Genomic DNA, 26,544 nt, shown 5'->3' with positions numbered 1-26,544 from the left:
ATTAGCACCACTGAGACACGAGATGAAGTTCCTGTGGTGTTCCTGTTGTCACATGGGGTCTACTTCTTTTGATCCTGTCATGCTGGGATGCTGCATACACATTAAGAACTATTGCTCTTCACCAGAAAGGTAAAATACCATGTCTGCTAGAAGCCAAGGCAGTTATTACTGCATAATGCTTGGTAAAAAAGTAAGCTATTCCTTCTCTTCTTTCCTTTTCCTTTCTGCAGTGAAAATTCTTCAAAAGACAGTAAAAGAAAGCATTCTTGTTCATCTTTTCTTATGCTTAACAGTATAAACAAGATAACTCCTTAGTAAATGTTTCAGGAAACACGACATACAAGAAATACAGAACAAACCCAAATGAAAAAATGTGTATACATCTTTTTTAGTTTATTCACCTTTGACTTTGCAGCCAGTACATTTCCATCCCTGAGATCTGCTAGAGGGCAGAACATGTGGGACAATAATGGGACAATTAAAGTTTTATCAGGATTTTTAAAAAGAGAGATAAAGCAGTATGCGTGAAAGAAGACAAAAGTAGTAAGTCAGCCTGAACACAGAGTCATGATTGCACTGTGGTTAAGAGGTACATTTATCACTAATTCCAAAGATCATTAATTTTACCAACTGTTCATCTGAGCCAAAAACCTTTAGAGTTACAAAGAGGGTTAGTGCCCTGGCAAGGATGTAAAAAAATCCCACCTTCCATCCTCCTACAGGTGTTAGACAAATTAGGAAAGAGTTGTTTATCTTATGTGCAAGGCACATACACATCGTATGGTCATAAACTCACAGAATGGTTTGGGTTGGAAGAGACCTTAAAGTCCATCTCATTCCAACCCCCTGCCATGGGGAACCCTCCTTCCACTATCCCAGGTTGCTCAGAGCCCCATCCATCCTGGCCTGGAACATTTCCAGGGATGGGGCAGACACAGCTTCTCTGGGAAACCTGTGCCAGGGCCTCACAGGGAAGAATTTCTTCCCAATACGCAATGTAACCCTCCTCCCTGTCAGTGTGAAGCCATTCCCCGTTGTCCTGTCACTCCAGGCCCTTGTCAAGAGTCTCTCTCCATCTTTCCTGTGGGCTCCCTTCAGGCACTGGAAGGCCACAATGAGTCACCCCAAAGCCTTCTCCTCTCCAGGCTGAACAATCCCAATTCCCTCAGCCTTTCCTCCCAGCAGAGCTGCTCCATCCCTCTGGTCACTGTGGTCTCTCCTCTGGACTCGCACCAACAGGCCCATGTCCTTCCTGTGTTGGGGACCCCAGATTCTCTATTCAAGTCTGCAGCACTACTGTGCTCCTGCAGGTGGACAGACAGTAGTTCCCAAGGGCTTTTTAAATTATTTGTAATTACTATTTTTATCAGTATTGGTATTCAAAGATACTACTGTATATTCACAGCAAGATGTAAGAAACACCCAGCAGCTCTTGGCTGCAGTGGCCTTCCAGGAAGACTAACACAGTTCCAGGAGTAAAACCCCCACAACCCTTTTAAATAATTTGAAAAAGGACAGCAATAACCAAAAAAAAATCTTAAAGGATGCCAAACCCCGTAATTTCAGCTTTTGACACCATGCCCTTCCCATGAAAAAAACCACTTTAATCTTTAATACACAGCTGAAAGATCCTCAGGAATGACCCTCACAGTTCTCTGCTCCAGAGAGCCTTGAGGGCTGAGGTCACAGCCTCCCAGGAAAGGAGGCTCTCAGGCTTTTTATCCCTTTCCCTCTCCATGACAAACACCCTATTATCCTGGGCCAGGCGCTGCCCACAGAGCAGCAGTGTTTGGGCACTGAGGATCCTTCAGAGGCAGGCAGAAATGTGCCAGAAGACAACACTTGCAGAAGTTGTTTTATTGAAATTGTTCCAGCTAGATCTGATTATTAGATTCCCTTCTGCCATATATGTAAATAGATTGGCTGAAGCTGTAAAACACAGTGCCTGGGTGCCTGGACAAGTGTCAGAACAGTTTCAAAGGCACAATTTTGAATAACAGTGACAAGGTGGTTGTTTTGATTCTCCTTGGCACTTACGGGGAGCAGGTCTTGGTCAAATGAAATGCATGACAAGAAATTTGTCCAATGTTCATAAATTCAGAAATAATTCAGAGTTAAAAATCAGAAAGACAGCGTGACAAACCAAGTTAATATATTCTCAAGCCAGCCTGAAAACTGACTTTCCCAAGGATTTTTTCCTTCTGCACAGTTTGACTCAGAATTAGCAAAATAAAAATTCCTAACTTTTCCATCTCTATTCTGAGCCTGACTTGTGAAACGAATTTTGAACAGTAGCTTTAAAAAACTTTTGAGTTGTCTGAAAGGAAGCCTGTTAGAGAGATGACTATGTTCCATAATGTTATTAGGTTTTAGCTGTTCTCATGAATCAAAGAAATGATACCAGGAGTGCTCGGCTCCAAAGCCAGTTAGGAATTATGGAGATGGTGCTGCCCTTTCCACTTTTCAAATGCACATTTATCAGGTCCTGTGGGCCTTTTACAGTCTAGTGAAGCTTTAATTCTAAAAGATACAGACATACAGCTTAGTGGAAGTGGCATCTTCAGTCTCTGTTTTCTTATCTTCTCAAAAACAGCTTTGAGAGTTAAGCACATGGATTTTGCAGAGTGCTGCACTCTCATCCCCCATTTTTATCAGCTGTTCAGCTCTGAATAGCAGTTCGGTATTCGCTGTGTCAGCAGTACTGCCCTCCAGGAGCTGCATCCCCAGCCAAACCTCAAAAGAAAGAATCACTTCTTGGCATAGGCAACTCCTCAGAAGCTGCTCCACTTCTTGCCAACCACTCTGGGTCAAGGCTCAGCTTCCAGCACCCAGCCACAGAAGATGCTACCGACAGGAGCACAACTGATGCTCTCGACCCACCCAGTTCCTCTCATCTCAGAGCAGTATCCAGAAATAGCTGCAAAGATCTGCAGTGGCTTAGGAGAAGAGTCACTTGTGCTCTGGTAGGATTTTTAGGGCAGAACTGGAATGCATCTTCTCCCAGTGAGAATTTTTGCCTTGGACGGAAATGCTCAGTGGGAGCTGGTTTCTTTTAACACCATTCCACGATGTGGTCTGTGGCACCTGAAGTTCAGCTGCTCCACAAGCATGGAGCAAAAATTCCTCTTGGTTGTCAAGTATTTGTTTGACTCAGATCACACTGAAGCACGTTTAGCATGACTGGGATGAAAGAGGTTTTACTTTAATGCACTGCTTAACAAGAGGAAAAAAAGCCTATAAACAATCAAAAAGCCAACCACATCCAAAACTAGATTTAACTGCAAATTAGCAAGGACAACTGAGTAGCACTCAATGCAGCCGGAAATCAAGGGAGTAGATTCAATGGCTCACCATAGACTCCCCAAGATACGTAATTTTGTAATTAATGACACTTTTGTTTTTTTGTACTTTAGCGTGCAATGGGTATCACCCCTCCTGGAGAGAAACAGGTTTTGTTTTGAGGTTTTATTTAAGCATACTTTTGACCACAAATACTGGAAAATAAGTTATGCGTTCATTTGTCATCTAAATTAATGGTTTTCTGAGAAGTCTTTCAAATCTCCCAACTACCAAATCAAGTCCCATAAAGTAATTCAAGCATGCTACAGGCCATACCCTACACAATAACAGGCCATTTCTTAGAGTAAAACCAAACCAAACCAGAAAAACCTCATTATCAGGTTGTATAACTCTGTCTCCACTGGAAGATCCCCTCAGAAGCACAAGGGTGAGCAGGAGCAAGCTTCTCTCAGGAAACTGGTGAAGGCCTTGGAGGGTGAAGTGCAAGGATTTTTCCAAGTGCATCATGAAGTTGTAAGCTCAGCACTAATTAAAGCTCACACTAGTAGAAGATGAAGAAATAAGGCAATACACATGGGGATAAAGCCCTCAGTGGTCTATGTTTTGAGTAGTACTGAATTACCACAGCTGCTGCACCAAAACTGCAGCATCCCTTAGCCAGCTCGGCCATACCTTCTTTCTCCCAGGAGTGCATGTCCTTTAATTATTTCTGGGCAGACTGCAATACTCTGTGAGACAGGTGATGTTATATGCAGCTGCTATAAATGCTCCTTAACTGTCAGGATGGCTTTTCATTTCAAGTATTATTTTCTGAACTTGTTTATCTTAAAAGAAACAATGAATCTTAATTTCTTATATCTAGAATTCATGCTAGAACATAATTTTTTAAGCTTTCTATGAGCATAAAGAGTTGCTTTTTAAAACACATTACAGAAATGAATCTGTTGTTAGGAAACCGCTTCAAAACAATTCCAGAGAAATTTTGTAACACTCATTTTTGGAACATACTCAGCTTGCTTGACTACATTTCATAAATTGCAAATGGGTTTAATTTTATTGGCCTCATCTGAAACATCATTGTTAAGAGTTTCATAATGAATGAGCTCGTAAGAGAATTACAAGGACATAATGCATGCTATAACACAGTAAAGAATAAGACAGGCTGACCTCATTAAATCCATGAATTTGGAAAGTGTTCCTGGTCAGGACAGCATCTGAAGCACTTCTTTCAACTGGACACAAATTATAATGTTCTAAAAGGTTACCCCTTCAAAGAGATTTAGGACTATATGTACCTGTTTAGATAGGACTTTAGCTAAATATGAATCACAGATGACACAAAATATTCAAAAGCCCAAGAATCTTAAATGCAAAATATTAATGAATAAAATACAACACTCTCTAACTCTTATGATAATTCACACCTTAAGTGAACTTCAGATCTTTGCATTTCACTATTAGACACAGACTGTAAGTACCTGCACAAGTCTGCATAAAAAGAACAGACACTCATTGGGTTGTTGTTGTTGTTATGCATGCCACACTTCCTTTCCCTTCCTGATGATGAACACCCATCTGCTTTCACTTAGAAGAAACTTGTCAGACAGCAAAATTAAGATGTTCCAAAATATTTAATTTCACTTGGCCTGTGGCAAATAGTCAAAAGAAAGATTACAGCACTACATGCCCATCCAAATTTGCAACTAAAAACCATTACACCCCATGAGACTTTTAATGAAAATTAAAATGTAAGTGAATTGTTTTGTAAATTAAAATGTAACTGAATTGTTTTGTAAATCAAAATGCTACATATTAGATGTGGAAGTCCTTGGAACAGAGACAATAAGAATTCCCTACTCAAGAGAACAAAAACCCAACAAAACAAACCCTTTAGGAGATGCTTATGCACAGGACTGCTAGATCTTAATTTAAAGTTCACCATGACTGCATTGAAACACAATTCCAGGAACTGTAACATTAATTAAGGTTAAATCACCAGTAGCTAAATGGTGTTTATAGATAATAAAACTGCACAATGCCCACAGTCCCACACATTAAGCCACGTAAAGTTAATGTGGTTTGAAATGGTAACTATCCAGACCACATTTCCTAAAAGGTGTTTAGACATATACTACTAAAATCTGAAGTTGACAGATGACTGCCACATGAGGCTGGGGAAAAACCTGTTTTACTTCCCTTTCCGTCCTCAGCAACACTAAAATACAAGCTCAAAATGAAAACTGAGGAAAACAAGGGGTTGTAAGACAACCGATAAATTAAAATTCTCGCTCATGCATGAACCAGTTGGTTGTCCTCTTATCCTTTTATACTTCTAAAATACAAGCATCCAAAGTCTAGGGAGCAAAAGAGCACTTGACTGCATATCACCAAAATTTGGTATTCTGGTTAAAGCTTTGAGTGGAGAACCACGCGCTCAAAGGAAACAAGGTGCTTAAATATCCCTAAACCAAACAAATCAGAAAGATGAAAATGAAAACCATACAGAGTTCAGCCAGACCTTGTCAGGATCTTTTTGGGTGAGCTGTGATTGTATTTCGCATCAAGAAGAATAGAGAAGATTAAAACAGTTACATTTTTGGACAAGTTTTGTACCCATGGCACAACAATTTTTGCAATAAGTAAACCCCTAAGTGATTTTAGTGTCTTCTTCCTTCAACTAAGTAAAAGAAAGAAACACTGCCCTGCTTGTAAGCAAAGTGAATCGACAGCTTATGTATGGAAAAAGTTGAATCTAGAAGAACCAGTAGACATCATCCAACACAACATATATTGCTTTTAGCTTTAGCTAAAATCTGTTACAGACTATACGTATATTACAGTATTCCCACCCTTAGCAATACCAGAACAATACTTGCACTAATATTTTTGTTGAACAGCCAGCTCCTGGACTCCCTGATTACATGTGAATTTTACTCTTCTTGCCTCAATTACTGCAGTGAGAAGACTAAAGCTCAGGAATTCAAAAAGATTTGCTCATTTGTCTGACTGTTTTCTCATTCAGTGCTTTCTCATGTTTTTTGAGGACATGATTTATGTTTCCTGAATAGCCAAGCTCGGCAAAACTAGTGCCATTTGAGGATAACAGAATCTAAGGAGAATCATCCCTGAAGCTAAATCAAAATGTCTGTGAGTCAGGCAAAGAGGAAGGGTTCCAAGGTTACACACTCCCAACTCATCTGCTCAGTTTATAGGCTTCATTAAACAAAACTAAATTTACAGCAGGCAAATTTAAAAAGAAAAGTTCACTGCGCAGTTGTATTTACACAGCATTTCGTAACACCTTTTAGCAAGAAAATGAAGCATTTTCAACAACTTAAAAAAACCCCTAAACTACTACAGTTCACAAGATTCATACCTGAATGAAAACCATTTACTTGAGTCATGTATTAAACTTACATTCAGCATGATAATGCACTTCCCTTTCAGTTTGCATCATACAGGAACTAATACCCTCTGGCCTTTGGAGGACACACTAGGCAGTTTTGAGGCATTAGATCTACCCAAGTAACTACCATGTAGGACAGCACACTCCCTTTACCAAGCCTTTGCATTATTCTGGTTTATAGAACGACGCTGAATGCCTTCACAATCAGGGTATTTAGTAAGATGGTATAGCACAGACAACCAAAGGAAGCTTTACCTTCAAACCTGGCCAAACTGTGTTTCTGCAGTTTGTTGCACTTGCAGCATGCAGACTGACTCCATCCCATGGCAGGAGGCCACAGAAATGCAGACTACTGCTCTGGTAATGCATTGTGGTTTGGGGTTTTGCTGTTGCTTAGCAGTTATGAAAACAATCCACTTGACAAGGTCAGAATTCATGACCAAGAAGTGTGGCAAGCAGAGCAAAACATATATAGAGCCCTATCTTTTGAAGTACCAGCTAAGGCCTTGAAAAGAAAGTTGCTGTAGTCATGATATTAAGGTTACAAATAATGTATTGTCTAGCAGGAGATCAGAACAAACCTTGGCACTTTTTTGTTTCCCTAAGTTATCCCACACCGACGCACAAAAAACCATTTCTGCTGGTTACTAAGTTCTCTAGTTTACTTAAGTGCCTTTTTTAACCATGAAAAGAGTTAACCAAAAATCTTCAGTGACCATAAACCAATGCACATCGCTCATTCTTCTGGAATTCCATTGCAGATTAAAATAATAATAATAATAATCTAAAAATAATACCAGAATATTAAATTACACCGTCCAGATTATTCTAGCACCAATGGGAAAGACAGACTCCGCACTAGCACATTGGAAGGAAGTGATAGCTCAGGGTCTTGAGGGCACATGTTAAGCTTTCAGGTCAGGAAGAAAGCGAGCATTCCATGCTCAACATCTCACAGGTAGGCTTGGCTGGGAGACAAAATCTGGCTTGCAGCACAGCCCCATATAACACTGCCTCTCCAACTCTACCAATTCACCATCAGCAGCAGCCTGGAGCCAGACGGAAACCATCCACAAAGACAGAATTTTAGAGAAGAGAGGCCAATGAACTAAGTCTCACACGTGAAGCATGAGACTCAACAGGCCTGCGTCAGAAGTGGCTCACAGCATTTGGGACCCACATTCACACATAAAAAGTTTTGCCTACAAATACCATGTTATACTTTGTTATCTCATGCTAGTGTCCATATAAAATTTCCATTAGGAACATTCCAAACTCAGAACAGACTGTACACTCATCATATGTATAAAGTTCATGCAGACTCCTGGGTTAAGTAGCTTAACTACAAGATTTAGAGGTACTGGTGTGTTTCCAATAACTCTCAGGCGGCCACATGGTGAGGACAATAGTCACACATCAACCAGCTTTGTTTTAAACATGTTTAGGATCAAAAAATCATCTGTGCAATGTGATGCTCCCTGATGATAAAGTTTAGCCATATGCTTCACGCCCTCTCCTTCTCTCCAGTGACACAAGTGATTTTACCTCTACTCTACATGTTTTATGACAAAAATATCTTCATTCCTTTCGGTTTAGGGCACCAAGCACACAGAGAGAGGTATCAGCAGGGCTCTTCTGCACGGGCAATTTCAGGAGAGGGGCAACTAAGTTACAGCCTGAGGTAGAGATGAGTCTGTTCTCAGAACTGACTGAAAAATAAAGAGAAGGGGTGGGATGATATTAACACCATATACCTTTGGTACTAGGGGCCCAAAACCACTTCTCAACTATTCTATGGAGACAAAGGCCCTTCAGTAAACTGTATTTATATCACACCTCAAGAGCCTTGAATCTCTCAAATAAAATCCAGTTTAAAGTCTAAGCACAAAGAGGAATTTTAAATGAACAAGCCACTTACTACAAGACGAACAGAACCAAGAAATCCAGGTAAAGGTACAATTTCTTTCAAAGCTGCAAACTCAGCTCAGAATTTCCAGTTGGGCTGCTCAGACAAGAAAGAGCAGATCATATCCAAGAAATTAAAACTGATTTATGCTTTTGTTTTCATAACAATGACCCCTCAGCATCTTGAGCAAAATATGATTACACACTGATTGCACTCTTACCTTAGCTGCTGTCACTCTGGAGTTCTTAAGTTCATTTCATAAATGCTCTTGCATAATGTATGGGGTTTAACCAGAATCACGTTTGTATATTCTAATTTCTATGTGCTTGTGGGTTTATGCATGTAGTCTAACAGTGAGATTTGCTGGCTGCAGTCACAGAGTTCACTTCCAGGCAGCATACTCAAGAAGACAGGCACTGACCTTCCGATCCTGTCTTCTTAGCTACCCCTTGTGCATACCCTTACTTCTGACTGCTCTTCCTAATTCTGGACTGAAAACAGAAATATGAACATAGACATATTCCTATCACATGAATAATGTGATGTACGCAAGAAATGTTTACCAGGAACATTTTCTCTTTGAAATGTATTTTCAAGATGTTCTACACGTAAATAATTTCCTTTTTCTCGTATGCCTCCTCTGAGATCTATACAAGGTCGTAATTAACCCCCAATACATCCAGCAGAGGCAGAGACATTCCTAACAAGAACCTTCCCGGAAAAACTGCCACAGCAATCACTGATGCTTAAATTAAGCTACAATAAACATACTGAATCCAGAGACTTAAAAACTGTGTTCACATCTAAAAACAATTTACTGAAAAACTGAATTCCTAAAAATAAAATTATTTTGTTGAAATGAAAATTGAGGCTTGGTGGGGGATGAATAGGAAAAGCAAGTACTTATTTCATTTGACATTAGGAGTCCATTGCTAAATACAGATTTAATTTACTACTTCTAAGATCAATGGCAACTTTTGTAATTACAGTCATGGCTTGGAGGGAAACGTTGCTATAGCAATACCAACCATAAGAAGGAAATCCGTATCTACTCAGAGCAGCATTTCTACATTGGATTGTTTTTATGGCAAAGCCCTTTAGTACAGAAGAGTGCAGTAAATCAAGAGTAACACCAATTTTAATCATATAGACATAGTCTGGAAAAGCATTTCACAGATATATCCTGAATGAGGAAAGGATGACCGCACATCAAGCAAGGTTTTGTTCAGTTTAGTGCTTTCCTTCAGTTTATGTCAATTAAAGTCAACAGTTTAAATCCAGGCTTGCCTAAGCCAACTTCTCCTGGATTCAGAACACAAAATATTTAGGGGTTCATTGGGTGTTTTCCCCCTGTTCTATACATAATCCCAAGCAACCTACATGAGATCTGATCCTCCTTAAACTGGCTTGACTTAGGTCTGCAGGATTTCTTGGCTCAGGCAGTAAGTGAAAGAAATAAAACTGGTTTGGAACTGGAATCAGCCCTGAAGTGAATACAGGCACATTTGCATGTTCCTACCCCTGATGCAGCTGGCATCAGTGTTTATCTGAGAGTTAGGTAAAACATGAAGGATGACCAACATACCATTGCAACACCTTTTCCTGGCCAGCCTCAAGGGAGAGAATTTCCACCCACATATTTCTGGCAATGGGACTTGGGCTGTGGGTTTGGGGAACCAGGACTTTGGGTGTTTCTTTTTAGCTTGTCAAAGGTTGACCCCATTCTGTCTCTCTCCGCTCCTACCCTCGATTACTGATAACATCATGCTCCTAATTATCCTGGCTTTTAGCTGACTACTTTTTCAACTTTCCATGAGTTGGCCTCTTCAATTAAATCTTGCAGCACCCGCAATCAATCATAGTCAGATTTAAAAAAAGGATCAACTCAATTGAAAACAATCATCAACACCGATTGGTGAAAACAGATCTATTATGATTCTGACAGCTGATTTTCTCACATCTTTTTCTCTTACTTTTGACAACTTAAGTTTCAAAAACAGATTTCTGTATTTCTACAGTTCCTAGAACACCTACAAAGAGAGAAGTAATGACTACAGTAGATGTAATGCTCAATAAATAATTCAAATTAAATAATTCTGATGAAATACAAATTGCCTGTTTTCCTATGTTCATGTGAACATTGTGGTGTTTATTCCCAAGGCATGGCAAAAGAGCAGAAAATTTTAAAATAGCTAGGCAATATAAACCCACATCTGATGCAAAGTTAAGGACTCCTGGTACATGGATACATTTCAAGCTGACAGTAAGGAGGAAGTCTTTATAGAAGTACTTCCTTCGTGCATCATTTCAGATTCACCCTCATAGACACAGGAATGTCACAGCTGTACAAAATTCTTTCTCTTCATTGCTCAGCCCTGATGTCCTGGGCAGAATCACAGAAAAACCTGTTGTGATTCTTGGTAGATCAGGAGCTCGATTCTCTGCTTGGAGAAGGATGCTCATCAGTGGTAGATAAAGTCTGCCACAGCTTGGTCCACGCTAAGTCTCCATAACACCCAAGGAAAGATCCCACCATCTCTCTGGGTGGCATGTTAAAATTTTTGTGCTACTCAGTGGTGAAAAATATTTCCTAATGACCAGTCTGAGCTGCAATTTGTGACAGTTGTTCCTTATTTTTATGATCTGCCTCAAACAGGAGTTCATCTCCATAGTTGTAATAATTTGTCTTCAAGAAGCTACAGGATTCTATAAGATGGCCCCATTTCCTATTTTTTTTGGCCAGACTAAAAGAGCCCAAAGACTCTAATCTTTCCTCATTACTTACGGTTCCCATGGCTTAGAATCACCTTAGTAGTCTTCTCTTCATTTTCTAAACACTGTGCTTTTCATTTGACGAACCTTGGGACTGACTGAAGAAACAGAGTACTCAGCAATTCTGAGAAAGACAATTACTTCCCCTGATCTGCTGACCATGGAGACCACTATGCTGTTTGCCTTATTTGCAATGAAAATGAATCACTAACTTATTTCGGACTTAGCAGCAATCATTATGTCCCATAGCTTTCCCACAAATGTTCTGTTCAGCCAGTTGCCTCCCAGACTACGTTGGTGCAAGGAGTTGATCTGCACAGGCACAGAACTTCATGTTTATTCTCACTGAACTTCAAGAGCTTTCTGTTAGCCAAATCTCAGACTTCCCAAGATGCACCTGAATTGAATTTCTATCACTTGATGCACTGAACTCTCTCTCGTGCCAATTTAATGTGATCTATCACTTTTCTCTGGGTGCATTCCATCTCACCATCTAAGTAATTAACCGAAAGGTGACATCACTGGCCCAATCCTTCATTTGTTATTAGTCTCCAGTGAGACACTGAGCCATGGAAGACTACATTTTGAACTCCAGTATACATGCAAATTTCAATTAATCTAACAATCCATATACTTCCTCAGTGAGAGATAAGAAACACTGGAGTCAGTGAGTCACACGATGGTTTGGGTTGGAAGGCCCTTCAAGACCAGCCAGTTCCAACCCCCCTGCCGTGGGCAGGGATACCTTCCACTAGACCAGGTTGCTAAAAGTTCCATCCCTGGGGTGAGGTACCCACAACTTCCCTGGGCAACCTGTCCCAGTGCCTCAGCACCCTCACAGCAAGGAATTTATCCACCAATATGCCCACATCTACAGATTTGGTCATTTAATTACAAAAGGCATTCAAGTTCATCAAATACTTCATGCCCCTGGTACATTTGGGTCAACTATTTTTGATTATCTTCTCATTCTTCTCACATTTGGAAACAAATTCCCTGGAGACAAGATACATAATATTTCTAGGGATTGCAGAAGGCTGATTAGCCCTGAACTACCTTTCTTTCTCTTCTTAAAAATATGGGTGTAATAAATGAAGCCTTTCCCTAGTTTTCAGGAACCACTCTGATATATTTTCATTGAGAATTGTAACTGCAGAAATTGCAGTTGCATCACCTATGTCTTTCAGCATCCTAGCATCAATCCCATCCAGCCTGATGGATTTGAACATAGCCAGCTTTTTTAAATAGTTCCAAGTAGTAAAATATTCTGTTTCCTGCGCTGCACTGCTTATTTAAGTTCTCCTACACAATCTTTGCTTTTGTGCAAAACTGTATTCCAAACAAGAAGGTATTATGCCTCTTGCTTGGTGGGAAAAATTGCAACACAGGCTACCTCTTGCCTGTGCCCTCAATCCCACATGGCTTGGGCTCTGAGGACACAGCATTTATCCCCACCCCACCCTTCTAAAACAGGAAAGGACTCTACCCTCAAGCTCCATAAGCATCTATCCCATAGTCCTCAGCACCAAAATTGCTTCTCACAACTAGCCAGTGATATTAAAAAGAAGAGAACCCAAATATTCAGAGCAATAGCCTCAAAATACTGATTAAAGGAAAAGAGAAATACTCACAGCACAAAGAAAACTTTCAACCCTTCCCTTAATAGTATCTCCAAAGTAACTGAAGGAATAAAGAAAAATACTAACTCACCTTTCCGACACATGACCTCAAACTTAGGACTAAAATACTAGATTCCACATTCCTAGACTCTGCTAGGTTGTGGTTCCTTCAGGGTAACAGTGGCAACCCAGTGAGACTCCCCTTCACTGACACTAAAGAACCTCACTGCTGTCGTGACAGATCTGCCAGGATACCTTCCTGAATGCTCAGTGCAAGATTGCTATCTACCCTTTCCTCTGACTTCACCAGCGACCTGCTGCAGACTAGTTGCTACTTGTTTCGGAGTTGAAAAACAGGAGGACCCAAATGCTGTCTAATGGCAGCATTTCCAGAGGTCTTCAGACAAAGCCCACTATGTGGTTGCCAATTCTCAGTGTCCAGAACAAACTAAGGGAAGCCATTTCCACCATATGGAGTTTTTGAACACTGCTCCCTACTCCATGTGTTTAGACAATGCATACACTGTGTTACAGAATCCCAGGATGGGTCAGGTTGGAAGAGACCACAGTGGATCAGCTGGTCCCACCTCCCTGCTCCAGCAGGGCCATCCCAGAGCACAGGATTGTGTCCAGCTGGTTCTGGAATATCCGCAGTGAGGAGACTCCATACCCTCTCTGGACAATCTGTTCAGGGCTCTGCCCAGGGAAGAAGTTCTTCCTCATGTCCAGCTGGAACCTCCTGGGATCAGTCCCTGCCCGTTCCTCTGGTGCCATTGCTGGGCCCCCCAGAGCAGAGCCTGGGCCCTGCTCGGAGCCCTCCCTGCTCACAGGGACACCCAGGGCTGAGGCCCCTCTCAGCTGGGGCTCCTCTCGAGGCTGGACAGCCCCAGCTCCCTCAGCCTTTCCCTGTCAGAGATGCTCCAGGCCCTAAATCATCTCTGCAGCCTCTGCTGGCCCCGCTCCAGGAGCTCCCTGTCCCTCCTGTGCTGAGGAGCCCAGAGATGGACACAGCTCTCCAGATGTGCCTCACAGGGCTGAACAGAGTTAAGCAATCTCATGTTCTTTGTTAACAGTGAAGTGGGAAACACAAGTGCAAAGTACTGCCTTGCTCCTCTTCATCGAGCCTGTGTCATGCTGGCAGATCTCTGTATCTGATCTCAAATCTACCACATTTACCTAATTTTCACCTACTTTGTACCAGTTATTATCACTCGTGTGCTTTGCTATGTTTCCTTTGCTTTCTAGTACTAATGCCACACTCTTACAAAGAAAATGCACATTTTCAATGAGAGTGTGAAAAAATACGAAGTGCAGACTTAATAGGACCACTAAAATCAACATTTTCTGGCAGAGAACACTCTCAAGAGGATAGAGACCACACTACCCGTGGCCCAGCATAACTTGTTCTTGTAGCATGCAGTTCTGGTGGAGAAAAATATTAGATCTTTCATGTTCATGCTAAAACATCAGGACATATGTTCCATTGCTAATACTACACCAGGTATTTATTTGCAAGATATTAAAGAAATTATTTTATCAATGAAGAAACACTAAAAAAATAATAAAAAAAGAGCTCTACAGTTGTAGGCTTACAGCTTATGAATAGGAAGACAATGAAAACAAAATTGATATCTTTTACCCTAACAGTGCACTCAGATCAGAATTTGGTTTTTGAAGGAATGAAGGTAAATTTTCATAAAGTATGAAAAACATGGCATTTTAAAAAGCTAAGGCAATGAAGTATGACCTTTCATCATGGAATTAGTTATCCTTGCTGTATTTTCCTGGCCTTCATCTTCCCGAACTTTCAAAACAATTATCAAGTAGATGCAAAATCTCTGTAAGTGCAAGTGGAACTTTCTTGTTGGCTAAGATTTTTGCATAGCACTGTACAGAATAAAAACCCATCTATCTATAGGACACTCCAGTGAAAAGTCTGTGAATGATTTAAAGGAAGCTGCTGCTAGCAATTATGAGCACTTCAGACAAAAAGCATCTAAAGGATATATTGGGCACTATACTTTGCTTGGAAAGGCCGTAAGATTACACACAGCAGGTAGGATCTTTGAAGAATGAAAGACAGAAAGAAAAGAGAAAAAGTAAGTGCAAGGAAATGCCCATTTTATTTTATAAATGAGTCAGCAGTACTGGATGATATTTTTACGAAGCTGCATGAAGCAAAGCACCAAATGCTGCTAATGCTACTCTAGAGTGACAACATAGACAATACACTGAAAATTATATGTTTAGAGTAAAAATCCATATGAGGACTTGCATGCATTTCCCAAAACCAAATCCTACTGTCTTAATTAATTCCAACGATCAGATGTAATAAATTCAGCTTACTGAGGAGACAAGGTACAAGTCTCCTGCCCTGTATCTAGGAATGCTGTAAGACCCACTTCTAGAATTCCACTTTTTACTTAAGGGCTCACAGTCACAATCACATTAGTCACGCTCAGTGTAGGCGTATGTAGAAACTAAGAGAACTACTCTCCTTGAAGGCACCCTGTCATTTAATGAAAGACTTACAGTATTGTGACAGTTTTAACATTTTGAACACATGAACCTCAGATCAGAAACAAGTTCCTACGAAGGGCTCCAGATCACCTTACTTCATCTCCCAGAAAAAGACTTACCTAGGCTGCCAGGGAAATTAAATGTTAGTGACAAGCAGAGGAGCTGGGTTTTGATAAACGCAGATTATGTCACTTCAGAAGGCAACAACTTCCCCATCTTCAAGGATGCAATCTATGGTCAGTTACAGAATCTCTGGCATTGAGTATTATTTTTTCTTTTTTTCAACATGCTTATCTAATTTTTAAGGTTAAATACCAACAGCTAGATGTGCTAACCTATAACCTTTAAGACTGGAAGTTTAAAATCATACTGAATGTCAAGAGCAAATCAACCTCTCCTCCTGTGTATATCAGCATCCTGGGTTGGGGGAATTCTGGCCTTCCAGAAAAGGTGACAAATGTGTTCAGTATTAATGGAACTTCAGCCTGTTGATCATTCACCAGCAGAGGGGTGACAATTGAAACACAAATATTCACTATTTGAAAACCAATAACACAGTTAATGTAGCATTGACAGGCAAAAGTTTCCAAGAAGAACCTGAGAATTAAGGCACACACCCCCTGTCCAAGTGGAATAATATGACCAGCTAATGCATCTGTAGGCTGTGATTGACTTGCTGTCAGATCACAGTTTAGTTTTGCATATGTGGCTGGTTCAACAGTATTACTGTGTTGGCAGAGTCCAGAGGTCTCATCTTTAAAATATGGGTGGGTTGTCATCGCCTCATCTTGGAAGCACACAGTTCCACCTTCTCCTTGATCTGCTTGCTGGAAACTCTTTGTGGAAAAGTTTATCAGCTGCAAGCAATGCCTTATCAGTTCTTGAAAAACCCTAAGCCAGCCAAAGCAATAGGCTTTCCCCTTGGTGGAAAACTCAGCATCCACAAGGGCAGAAAAACAATTTCAGCTGTATATGGGCCAGTACAAACATCCAGCAGAAAAAAAAATGCTGGGCCAAAACACCTGAGGCCCCATGTATGGAGCATTCCAGTACAAGAAACTGACAGTTCTCTACAGATCAGCTGATTTGGACCCTGTGGCAAACAGCAGAATGCCAGATTTGAGACAGGTGCCTGTAAAACACTGATTTTAGTGCAAATACAGACAGCTTTAGAACACGGTGGAGATGGTTCAATTCTACTCTGAGCCAAAGAGAGTAATACGCAGCTAGGAGTCCGTCTGATGATACAGAAGAATGAGGGGTTGGGAATAGGCCAAAACAAAGGTGAAGGGATCCACCTCTGGCAGGAAATGAGTCTTTGTGGACACAGCCTGAGCTCTCTCAGCTTAGCAAAGTGACAGCAGAACTAGGCAAAGGAACAAACCAAAACACCTGGGAAAGGACAGAGAGATTAGGAAATAGGGGAAATGAAAAAATATTAACTAGGAAATGAATCAAGGATCCATCATTTCCTATTAAATCACAGTGCTGTTTAGGGTCCTTGAAACCTTAAATTCAAGTATAGCAGAAACCCACTGGCTGCTTGGAGGAAACACAAGGCAGTAGCCACTGAACATAAAGGTAAGAATAAAGAAAAATTACAACCACAGCTAAACACTTTTATGGCAAATGTTACTGGTTATCTGCAGAACCACAAAGGTTTTCCACTGAGGTGGCAGGTTTGAGTACTGCATCTAGCTGCAAGATTTGATGGTTACTTTGCTACACACAGCAGAGCATGGCATAAACAACCTTGCATCCCCAGGCTCCTCACCCTCTCCCCTCTGCAAGTGTCATCAACTTTATTTCAGATGCAAAGAAAGGCACAAAGAAGTGCAGAGGGGATCAGTGACATTTTGTTCCATACTATGAATGCACTGCTCTGGAGTATCTAATGAAGATAGCAGCAATGAGGACTCCAAGGAGGTCACTGGTAGAAACCAGTGTCGTTCAATGCCTGTAACATCTTGACCTGGGATTTCACTTCCTCCTGCAGCAGGGCTCCACAGGGAAGTAGAAGCAGAACCACATCAAAGCAATAATGTACGTTACTGGAGAAAGGATCACAGGGCATGTAAAGAGCTAGGCTGAGAAGTTCCAGCTGCAGTCACAGGAATAAAGAAGGATCTACTGCACACACTGCATGGCTATCAGAGCTTCGAGGCTGTATAAACACATCTTTTATCTTAAGAGCAAGCAGGTTGTTTCTTTGCAGTCTGCAGGGTCAAAAGTAGAGCAGCAAGGATGCAGTTATATGAGTTGAGGATAAACTAAGGGTGTAATTCTGTCTGTCACATTCAATTTAGGAATGTGAATACATTTCACATGAGTTTGGGTGTCTTATTAATGGCCTGGGGACAAATAGCCTCAGCCTCTTCAAAAATTTTTTGTCCAACAAAGGAGTTGGGTCCTTTACAGCAATGACATTTAATTCAATAGCCAAAGGAAATCTAGAAGCAGTCCTGGACTGTGATGTTCCCCTTGACTTAAAGCCAGAAGCAATGAAAAAGCTGATGTCAGTAATATGCAATAGTTTTGCTAAGGGCTCCTTCTGTAACAAAATTTCAACCTCAAAATTGTCCTTAAAATTAGGTTTAAACAGAATCATACCAACAGATAACAAAAATAAAAGCGCTTTTTGAGCGTGTACTACATCAGAAAGTGCTTTATGTCAGGAAGGCAAGTCCTTTTATCTCTCTCTCCCCCCACTCTCCCTCAGAACAGAGCACTTCTGAAACTCCTGCCTTACACACCTATAGCTCAAGCATGGGACTGGAGAAGAAACCTCTTCATTTCTGTACTTACAGAGAAAGATTTTTAATACTAATGCCCAACAAGACCACATGTTCATGAATAAGCAGTGACAGGTGGTAAAAGCAGATGGTTTTGAAAGGATTTGCGGCAGTCCCTGGCTCCACCATCCTAGAAGCTCCACAGGATACTGGCAGAAGAAGAGGTTCCTTTCCTTACTTCAGAAAAGCAGCAGCTGATCTTGCTGGTTGCCACAAAGGCAGGAAAGGACAGGCAAAACTCACTCATGTTCTTCATCCCACCTCCAAACTGCTTTTGCCTCTCTGTAGAAGCCCAGCTGAATGCAAGCCGTTGCTCCAGGCTGAGCAGCCGAGTGCCCACCTGACATGAGACACAAACCCACCCAACATGTTTGCTGGTGCCAGCCAGGACCAGAGTGGGAAGAGTTTCTGGGTTTGGCAGTCACCCACCACAGACCACGAACCACACCAAAGGATGGTTACCTACGAGAGAGCCCCATGGCACACTCCAGTGCTGCACCCCAGCACACACACCTGCCCACTGGCCAAGGCTCTGCCCAAAGCACCAGCATCCGTTTCTGAAGGCCCTAGTGATGATGGGGACATCTCAGATGCTGCAACCCTACACAGCCAACCTTTGACAAATGGTGAATAACTTAATGTCAATTAATCACAGAGCGATTCTGTAATGGGAGCAAAGCTCATGAAGTACAGCTATTCCATTACAGCTCAAAACAGAGAAAGTGGGCAAAAAAACATTACTTCACGTGTAAACGACAGCAGCGACAGAAAAATGTACTTCCAATGAGTGCTGTGTGTTTGGCCAAAGCAATGCTGACTGCTACAGATACAACCTTCTCCAAGTTACTGCTATTTATGCTCAGGGAACAAGGACCCACTAATGACGAAGAGACAGCACCAGCGTCACGCTGTCGTTTTGGGCATGCTGCCTCAGCTGGAGCACAGCATCAGCTCCAGTCAGCTGTAACTCTCCTCTGAGCTATCACTGCACACCTATAAACATGACTCAGACAATTTCTTATTCTGCCAATGAATCATTACATGGAGCCACCTCTGGCTACTCTGAGAACCACCTGTAACCATCTCCACCATTAACTCCACAGTACACACATACCAAAGACCTTTGTAGAATACTGTTCTGGTCTGTTAGTACCCACACATTTTATGAGTAAATTAAGAATCTCTTTTTTCAGCATTTACTAAAGTGAAGGGTAGGAACTACACTCCTGAAAAGGCCTGGTACTTTTCCTACACAGCATCTCCATTTATTAGATTTTCCTCAGAAACAAGAGTGATTGCCTCATTATCAATGTAACGCTTATTCTTGCTTTACATTTCTTTAAACAATACAACTTCAGAGCTTTGTAAGAACCTTTTTCTTGTTGTTTATCTATTGCACTGTTTACAAAACTGCGGTAAATTAACGTTTACATAATTCCACCAACAGTATCAAGGTACTTTTGGGAGGAATACTCTGGAGAGGGTTGTAACACTACTGTGTAATTATATTCAGAAGCCCTCAAATAAGAAAAGGCTTATTTTAACCATCTACAGCAAAATAAATTAATGTAAAATAAATAATTTACATTAAATCAGGGAATGCTTTTTTCCTTCCAACAATTAGGTTTATGGCTTCTTTCAGGAAGGTAAAACACAAAACAAACAAACAAATGAAAAAAAAAAGGAGCTGTCGGTCCAGCCAGTCCCAATTTTTTCCAGCACTGCAGAAACAGAACTGAAAACTGAGTCTGTTGCAAAGGTAAACAAACACAAGCCACTCAAAACTGGAATCAAAACCTTTTGTCTGTTTCCAGAGAACACCCCATGGTAAAATTGCCTCTTACCTTTGGACACAATAAAACATGGATCTGGTCTTGGACAAAGGGAAGGCTGAAAAATGGCTTCAGAAATTATATTTTAAGCATCTGGGTTTGTTACCAGTCCTGCCATTCTTGAATACATTAATCAGTCATCAAGTTTTGTATTTTTTCTGTTAACCCCACAAGACAACCACCTGCTACTTAAAGTGGATATGGAAGATGGATACTGGTATAGAGGGTTAAAAATTAATTGAACTTTGAGGAAAACCTAATATAACCATATTTTATGGGCACAGCTGCACCACAATTACACTGTAGAAGGAGAAAAATTACTGGGAAGGAGAAAACTCTGGAGTCAAACACAACAAGAGTATTTTTGAGGCGCAAGATACCTCTTCTGTGACCATGGATGGAAGAACAGAGCCCCACGCAATATCCAGGCACTTGAAACGGCCTAAGCAGAGGTACACACAAAGAGAAACACATTCAAGCAACTTTTGCAAAACACAGCTAATACAAGCTTAGAACAGAACACAATTATAACTGAATTACAGGTATTTTTGCCAAACCTTCAATATGCCTCATGCTTTAACAACAAATGTAGCCAGAGATTTGAGGGAAAAGGGTTTCCAGTTTTCGGTAATTATCAACAGAACATTAATTACATGCCTACTATTTTATTTCACTCTGCAAAGACCTAGTTGGCTGTAATTTTAATGCTGCACGTCACTCAAAGACAGCTCCATTTTCTAAAGAAAGCCTTAAAGCACTACGAAAATAAGAATTACAAAAAAAATACAAAAAACGCCACAGACAAAATGTCTGCCTCAGATGGCCTTAAAAATGGGAAATATAGGCTTACCACTCAAAAACTGAATGGAAAAGAACTGTAATAAAAGAAAAAGCATCCGCTGTAGTTTTATCTTGAAGGACATAAAGTTTCCTCTTTGACTCAGTTCATCAGACTCTTGAAGGGTATGTCTACACAGCTAACTGGAGACAGACAGGCACCTCTCTTCCCTCTCCAAATTGGCCAGATAGGAGCCAAATTAAATCAGAAGCATCAGCACAGCACCAAGAGAGTTCATGAGGCTGAATGTCCTCTGCTGTGAGGAGGACCAGCCCGCTCTTCCCCCAACCACGCGATCTTCATCTCTGCCGATCCCTCGGCATGTTTTAGTCAGGCGTTGAGTCAGACGCAGGAATTCATCCAACTGAAAACCAGGCCAAGAACAACAAGAAGAGCAGATTTGCATTTGGCCAGGAGTAATAGTCCCATCCCAAGCGGGAGGGCAGGAATGCGTAGCCAGAGGTGAGGCAGGCAGGCAGGCAGGCTGACCCCCTGGTCAGGGAGGAGCCCACGTTTAGGGAGCAAGGTTTGGGGAGCACCAGCACAGCTCCACCTGGGCACAGGTGAAAAGCTCCCAAACGACGACTGCCTTTGTGAAATAGCTGCCTCAGCCAGGGAAGTGAATGTCCTTCAGATTATCCTTATTTCCAGACACATCTGGTGATGCCTGACTCTTTCCATGATCCACTCCTAGTAACTTTAATAATTTTAATATCACTGGACAATATTAAAACTTCCATTTCTTAAGCCTTGTTTGTGGACTCAGGATCCTTAGGGAAACAAAATACTATAATTTTTCATTGTGAAAAATAATCCAACTATGGGACAATGCTAACATTATCCCCTGCAGCTGTTATTCCCAATATTTTCTTCGAAACGCAGCAAAACCAAAAAACATAGTAAGATAAGCAACAGTCCCCAGACAAGTCAGGTACTCATCAGCACAGTTTTCTCCCCTCCCACTGAGCTGCTCACATGATCTGTTGCTTGTATAGGTCAAAATAACTTGCTATTGGGAAAAAACCCGGCAAACTCTTCAGAACTAGGAGCTTTCTATGTGAAATCTATGGGGGGGGGGGGGGGGGGGAAGTTGTTTTCCAATGACAGTCTAATTCTTCAGGCTGCTCCTCTGAAGCAAGGATCCAAACTCTGCCACTGAACTTTAAATCATCAATATCCAGCAGATTTCTGAAGGCAATGATCACTTGCTCATTTTCTCTACTGCACCATGCAGACAAATGAGTTTCGGTGCCTTTGGTCCTACTGCAAACAGTACCTGTCACAATCCTTCTGCCCTGTCATCATCCATGTTCTCCCTGCCAACACTCCCACACCTTCCCAGCTCACCCACTTCCCCAAGATTCAGGTTTGTCAAACTGAACTGACTTTGGGGAAAGTACAAGAAGCTTATCAGTCAAAGCTGCTTCCTGTAAAAGAGCCACCAACTTTGTGCCTCTGTTAACAGGCCATTTCCTATTTTCTAGCAGTTGATCTCTGGATTTTTTTTTTTCCCCAGCTGACATGCTATGGGTTCTATTTACTCAGCCTTTTCTCACATGGTCTTCAAGATGTTTTAAAACTACATTTCACCACCTCTAATTTAAACAAGCCTTGACAGAGATTAGACTTGAATCCTGAATTGGAAGAACTGAAGAATTTGCAGCTTTGTTGCAATATCAGATGCATCCTCAAACATACTCTAAATATAGCAGAAGGTTGGCCTAAATCTGCTACCGCTTCATGTTTAATTCAGATACCTTTGAGTGAATGCATCCCCACACCCCTCAGTTTTCTCATCCACAGTTCTCATCACCTATGTACTGAAATTTATGGTGACTTTACCTTAGACAAACACCCTAAAACACAGAGGAAATGTTTTAAAGCACTCTAGTTATGCAGAAACAAGTTGACAGAACAGCACAAAAGATCTAGAGGTTAAAGCACTACATTGCAGAAGGGATTTTACATCTTCACTAAAGCAACTATCAGAGCAGCTTTTGAATTACGTAGTTCCTTCCAACAGAAGATGAGTACCTAACTCAGTAATGAACAGAACTTTCACTTTTCTAGTCAAGAACATTACAGGTAAGCAGGAAGCAATGACGCTTTTGATACAGCAGTGCAAATCAGAACAAACTCCAGTAGCAGATCTCTGTGCCACCAACTTCTTAAGAGGTGGTTTCCAGAATGCCAGCAGGCACAGAAAGTTACACTCTAAACTAACAAGCCAAAACAATGTGAGCTTCGGTACTGAAAGTTTCTGAAAGGCCTCGTATTTTGTGACGTTTCTGGGATCATCATGTTCAACCGTACACTTGTTTTAAAACAAATTCAAGTGAACCAAGATTAGAGCTGATACGGATTTTGGAACACATCTTTCTGGCCTAATAATTACCTTCAGAGCTAGCAAATAAACATGCTAGTCTAAATAAAAATGCAAAACTGGCCTTTTGACTGAATTTACAGTGCAGTATTTCTGGGTGAACTCCCATTTAGTTTTACTGCTTCCCCCCACGAGATAATGGTCTGTCTTTAGTTGTTTCCCTAGCTATGCCCTTAAAAGGCTCCAAGGCAAACACGTAAAAGCAAATTGCTCTGAGTAGCAACATTAAGGTAAAGGACTGTATAAGACAAGACAAGGTCACATATCTCTAGTTTCCAGAGAACCGAGGATATCCTCACAGGATTCTGTACCAAAATTTGTATTACATCTTTGTGGTGCCCTGCGGGTGGGGGGTAGCAAGGATAACCAGTCATTTCCCAGCCAAGCGACAGAAAACAGCACCAAGGCTCTGAGTAAGGCACTTTCCTCGTATGATTAAAACTCTATTGCTAATAGAGTTTTTAATTGCTAAACCACACTTCTATTAAAAACAAACAAACAAGAACAACGTTAAGGCAACCCTCCCCCAAAATTAGATTACATATTCCTTTATTTTTAACAGCATCGCACCGTCGATTTACCCCCACTCGTAGCCAGCCCTGCGGCGAGGCAGGGCGGGAGCCGCTCGCCACATCCTCTCCTCGTTCACAGGGTCGCCCCCCGGCTTCAAGTCACCCAAGGAAGAGCCGGAGCGCCGGCGGAGCCGGGGCCGCCGCTGCCCCCGGCGCAGCACCCGGTGCCAGGGGCCCGACCCGGCCACCGCCGGCTCCCCGGCCGCGGTACCTGCCCGGCACGGCCCCGCCGGAGCCTCCCGGCCCCGCGGCAGCCGCTGCAGCCGGCCCGGCCCCCGGCCTCCCGGGCATCCTCCCTCCCCAGCGTCGCCTCCTCCTCTCCCTCGCCCCCACACCACCTTCTTGGGTGCTTTTGGTTTTTATTTCTTTGCTTCCCTCCGCCGTGCCCCAGAGGGTTGTTACCTTCAGTTGCCGCTTTTCCGACCAATTCCTGTTGCCAAAGCTCTGCCCCCCACCTTCCCCAGCACGCAAGGAGCTCCCGGCAACGAAGAGGAGGAGGAAAAGAGAAAAAGCAAGGAATCACGCAAAAAGCCCCAAAACCCCACACAAAATTCACAAACCTCTCGTGGCGCTCCGGGTGTGACAGTGTGTATCCGGCCGGGGGAGGGAGGCGGGGAGCAGCAGTGCCTGCCCCGCTGCTCCGAGTGCGGACCCGGGGAGGATGCGCGCCCGCCCGGGGTGCGGGCCGGGGCCGGCCGGCTCAGCGCCGCGGGCTCTGCAGCAGGAGCCGCCGGGCACCGCCGGGGCGGGAGAGCGGGGCCACCCCCGGCAGCGCTCGGCCCCGCGTGTGCCCGAGAACCCCCTTCCTCCGCGGCCGGCGTCGCCACTCAGCTGTGGGGCACAGGCGCGTTCGGCGGCCCGGCCGCTCCCCGCGGCCGCCGTGCCGCAGGGGGTTGCGGGCACGCCGCGCCAACCCTGCAGGAACCAGCAGGGCAGGCGAGAAAAGGCTCCCTCTCTCCCTTCCCTTCTCCTCCCGGAGGACTCCCCTCCTTACCGGGCTGCCGGGGCTCCTCTGCCGCCTCCGGGCTCTCTGGGGCCGGAGCGAGTGGCGGCGGCGGCGGCGGCGGCTCCTCCTCAGCGCCTCCCCGAGCCCCTTCCCCACCCTCGTCCTCCCCCGCTCCGCCTGCGTCGGCGTGAGCCGGCGGCCGGGAATGCGGGAAGCGCGGCCGGGAATTCGGGAAGCGCGGCCGGGCTGCGCTGGAGCCCCGCAGGCACCCAGGGGAGGGCGGGGGAGCCCCGAAAGCTCCTAAATCCATGGTGAAGGGGCAAGGCGAGCGGTCCCTCGGGTGTCCTTCAAGGTTATTACACCTCCTTACCCTGTTCAGCTTACAGCAGAATTTACGGTTTCGATTAAAATGGTCAGGAGGAATGTTGTGCAGAGAAACAGAGTTATAAAATAGGCACATTAAGTAATTACCCAATTCGTCTTATAAACGCTAGGGAAAAAACCGAGATGTGCAGCATAACTACTCGGTCCGGAATACCTGCTTTTGCCACCGATATTTATTTTCTCGCTACGGCCATAGAAGATACATCCTCAGATCTTCAACTCAGCATCAGAATTAGCAAGATGTGACGGTTTTATAGGCTCTTATTACACTTACAGCATGTATAAGCATTAATGAGTTTTACAAGGTTGTGTTTATTTCATTATTTCCTTCAGTTTATTAGTGCTGGGGAAAAGCCAGCTCGAGAGACGTTGGGTAAGTTGCTCACTGGTGACGGAGTCAGCATGAGAGCTGTCAGCAGAACACCCCACACAAAGGGATTAGGTACTGCACCCACAACTGCAGCTCTCCCACCTCTAGCTCCTTGCCTGGGGAGTTTATAGGCTACAGGTGCCTGCCACTTCCACAGGAGACCTACCAGTGCCTGTTGGCACATCTGGGCGCCGTCTAAGACTAGGTGGAGTCTCCAAAGCTGCCTCATTTTCACCCCGTTCTGCCAGATGGCCTTGCAGTACACATGCCACTTCCCTTCATGTAACACAGGACATAGGGCTGCAAGACCCAGGCAGACCATAAAAATCCAACCAGGACAAAAGGTCTGTGTCTCCTGCTTTCTACATTACACCTATGGATTGAAGTAGGGTCATAGAGAGCTGTGCAGGGAATTCATCCCACAGAAATGGGTGGGATGTAAAGCAGCATAATTCATACCGAATTCATACAGATGGAAGAAAAGCTTCTGCCTTCTCCAATACCCAGGTGCTGTCACAATGGTTTGGAGCACTCAACAGAAGAGTGGAAGCTCTGTTTTAATTTCATTTTTGCATTTGCGAGGAAAAACAACCTACAGCTTCTTTCCTGGTTGGGCTCGGTGAACTTAAGGGTCTTTTCCAACCTCAGTGATTCTGTGATTCCTGCAAAGGAGTTTCAGATTTCATTCACTGCAAATGTAGCAGAAGGAAACTTGCAAGGAAAGAAACCACAGGAAGTGGTTCTGCCGGAGGAAGCCCCGGCTGTCTGCAGAAAGTGACTGATGGTGACTGGGATGGTTCTGAGTAAACAGAATTTTGGTTGCCTGCATCACAGGCAAATTCTTTAACATAAACATCTGCCTTGGACAGGCTGGCCAGGCTTCTGTCGAAACTGAAAAGGCCAT

General features: G+C 42.9%; 1 protein-coding gene across 5 annotated transcripts in view; it reads right to left on the bottom strand.

The window, feature by feature from the left end:
- The window catches only part of FAR2 (fatty acyl-CoA reductase 2), a 122,347-nt gene extending 97,321 nt beyond the window's left edge, over positions 1-25,026 (bottom strand). The window contains exon 1 of one of the 5 annotated variants that reach the window (XM_066183636.1): positions 24,935-25,026. Coding sequence is in view for 1 of the 5 variants with exons in the window: in XM_066183641.1 (XP_066039738.1) it covers positions 23,950-24,002 (53 nt within the window). In the remaining 4 variants the exon portion in view is untranslated. Of the gene's footprint in view, positions 1-20,997; positions 21,153-23,949; positions 24,260-24,342; positions 24,469-24,500; positions 24,613-24,934 lie in introns of those variants that run through there. The other 4 variants (XM_066183642.1, XM_066183639.1, XM_066183641.1 and 1 more) reach the window with 4 other exon arrangements.
- Positions 25,027-26,544: the final 1,518 nt, after the last annotated feature.

The sequence above is a fragment of the Chamaea fasciata genome, unplaced genomic scaffold, assembly GCF_029207755.1.
Source record: "Chamaea fasciata isolate MVZ Bird 193981 ecotype frontalis unplaced genomic scaffold, bChaFas1.0.hap1 SCAF_5, whole genome shotgun sequence".
Lineage (NCBI taxonomy): Eukaryota > Metazoa > Chordata > Aves > Passeriformes > Sylviidae > Chamaea > Chamaea fasciata.
This window is presented reverse-complemented; position numbering and strand designations above follow the sequence as displayed.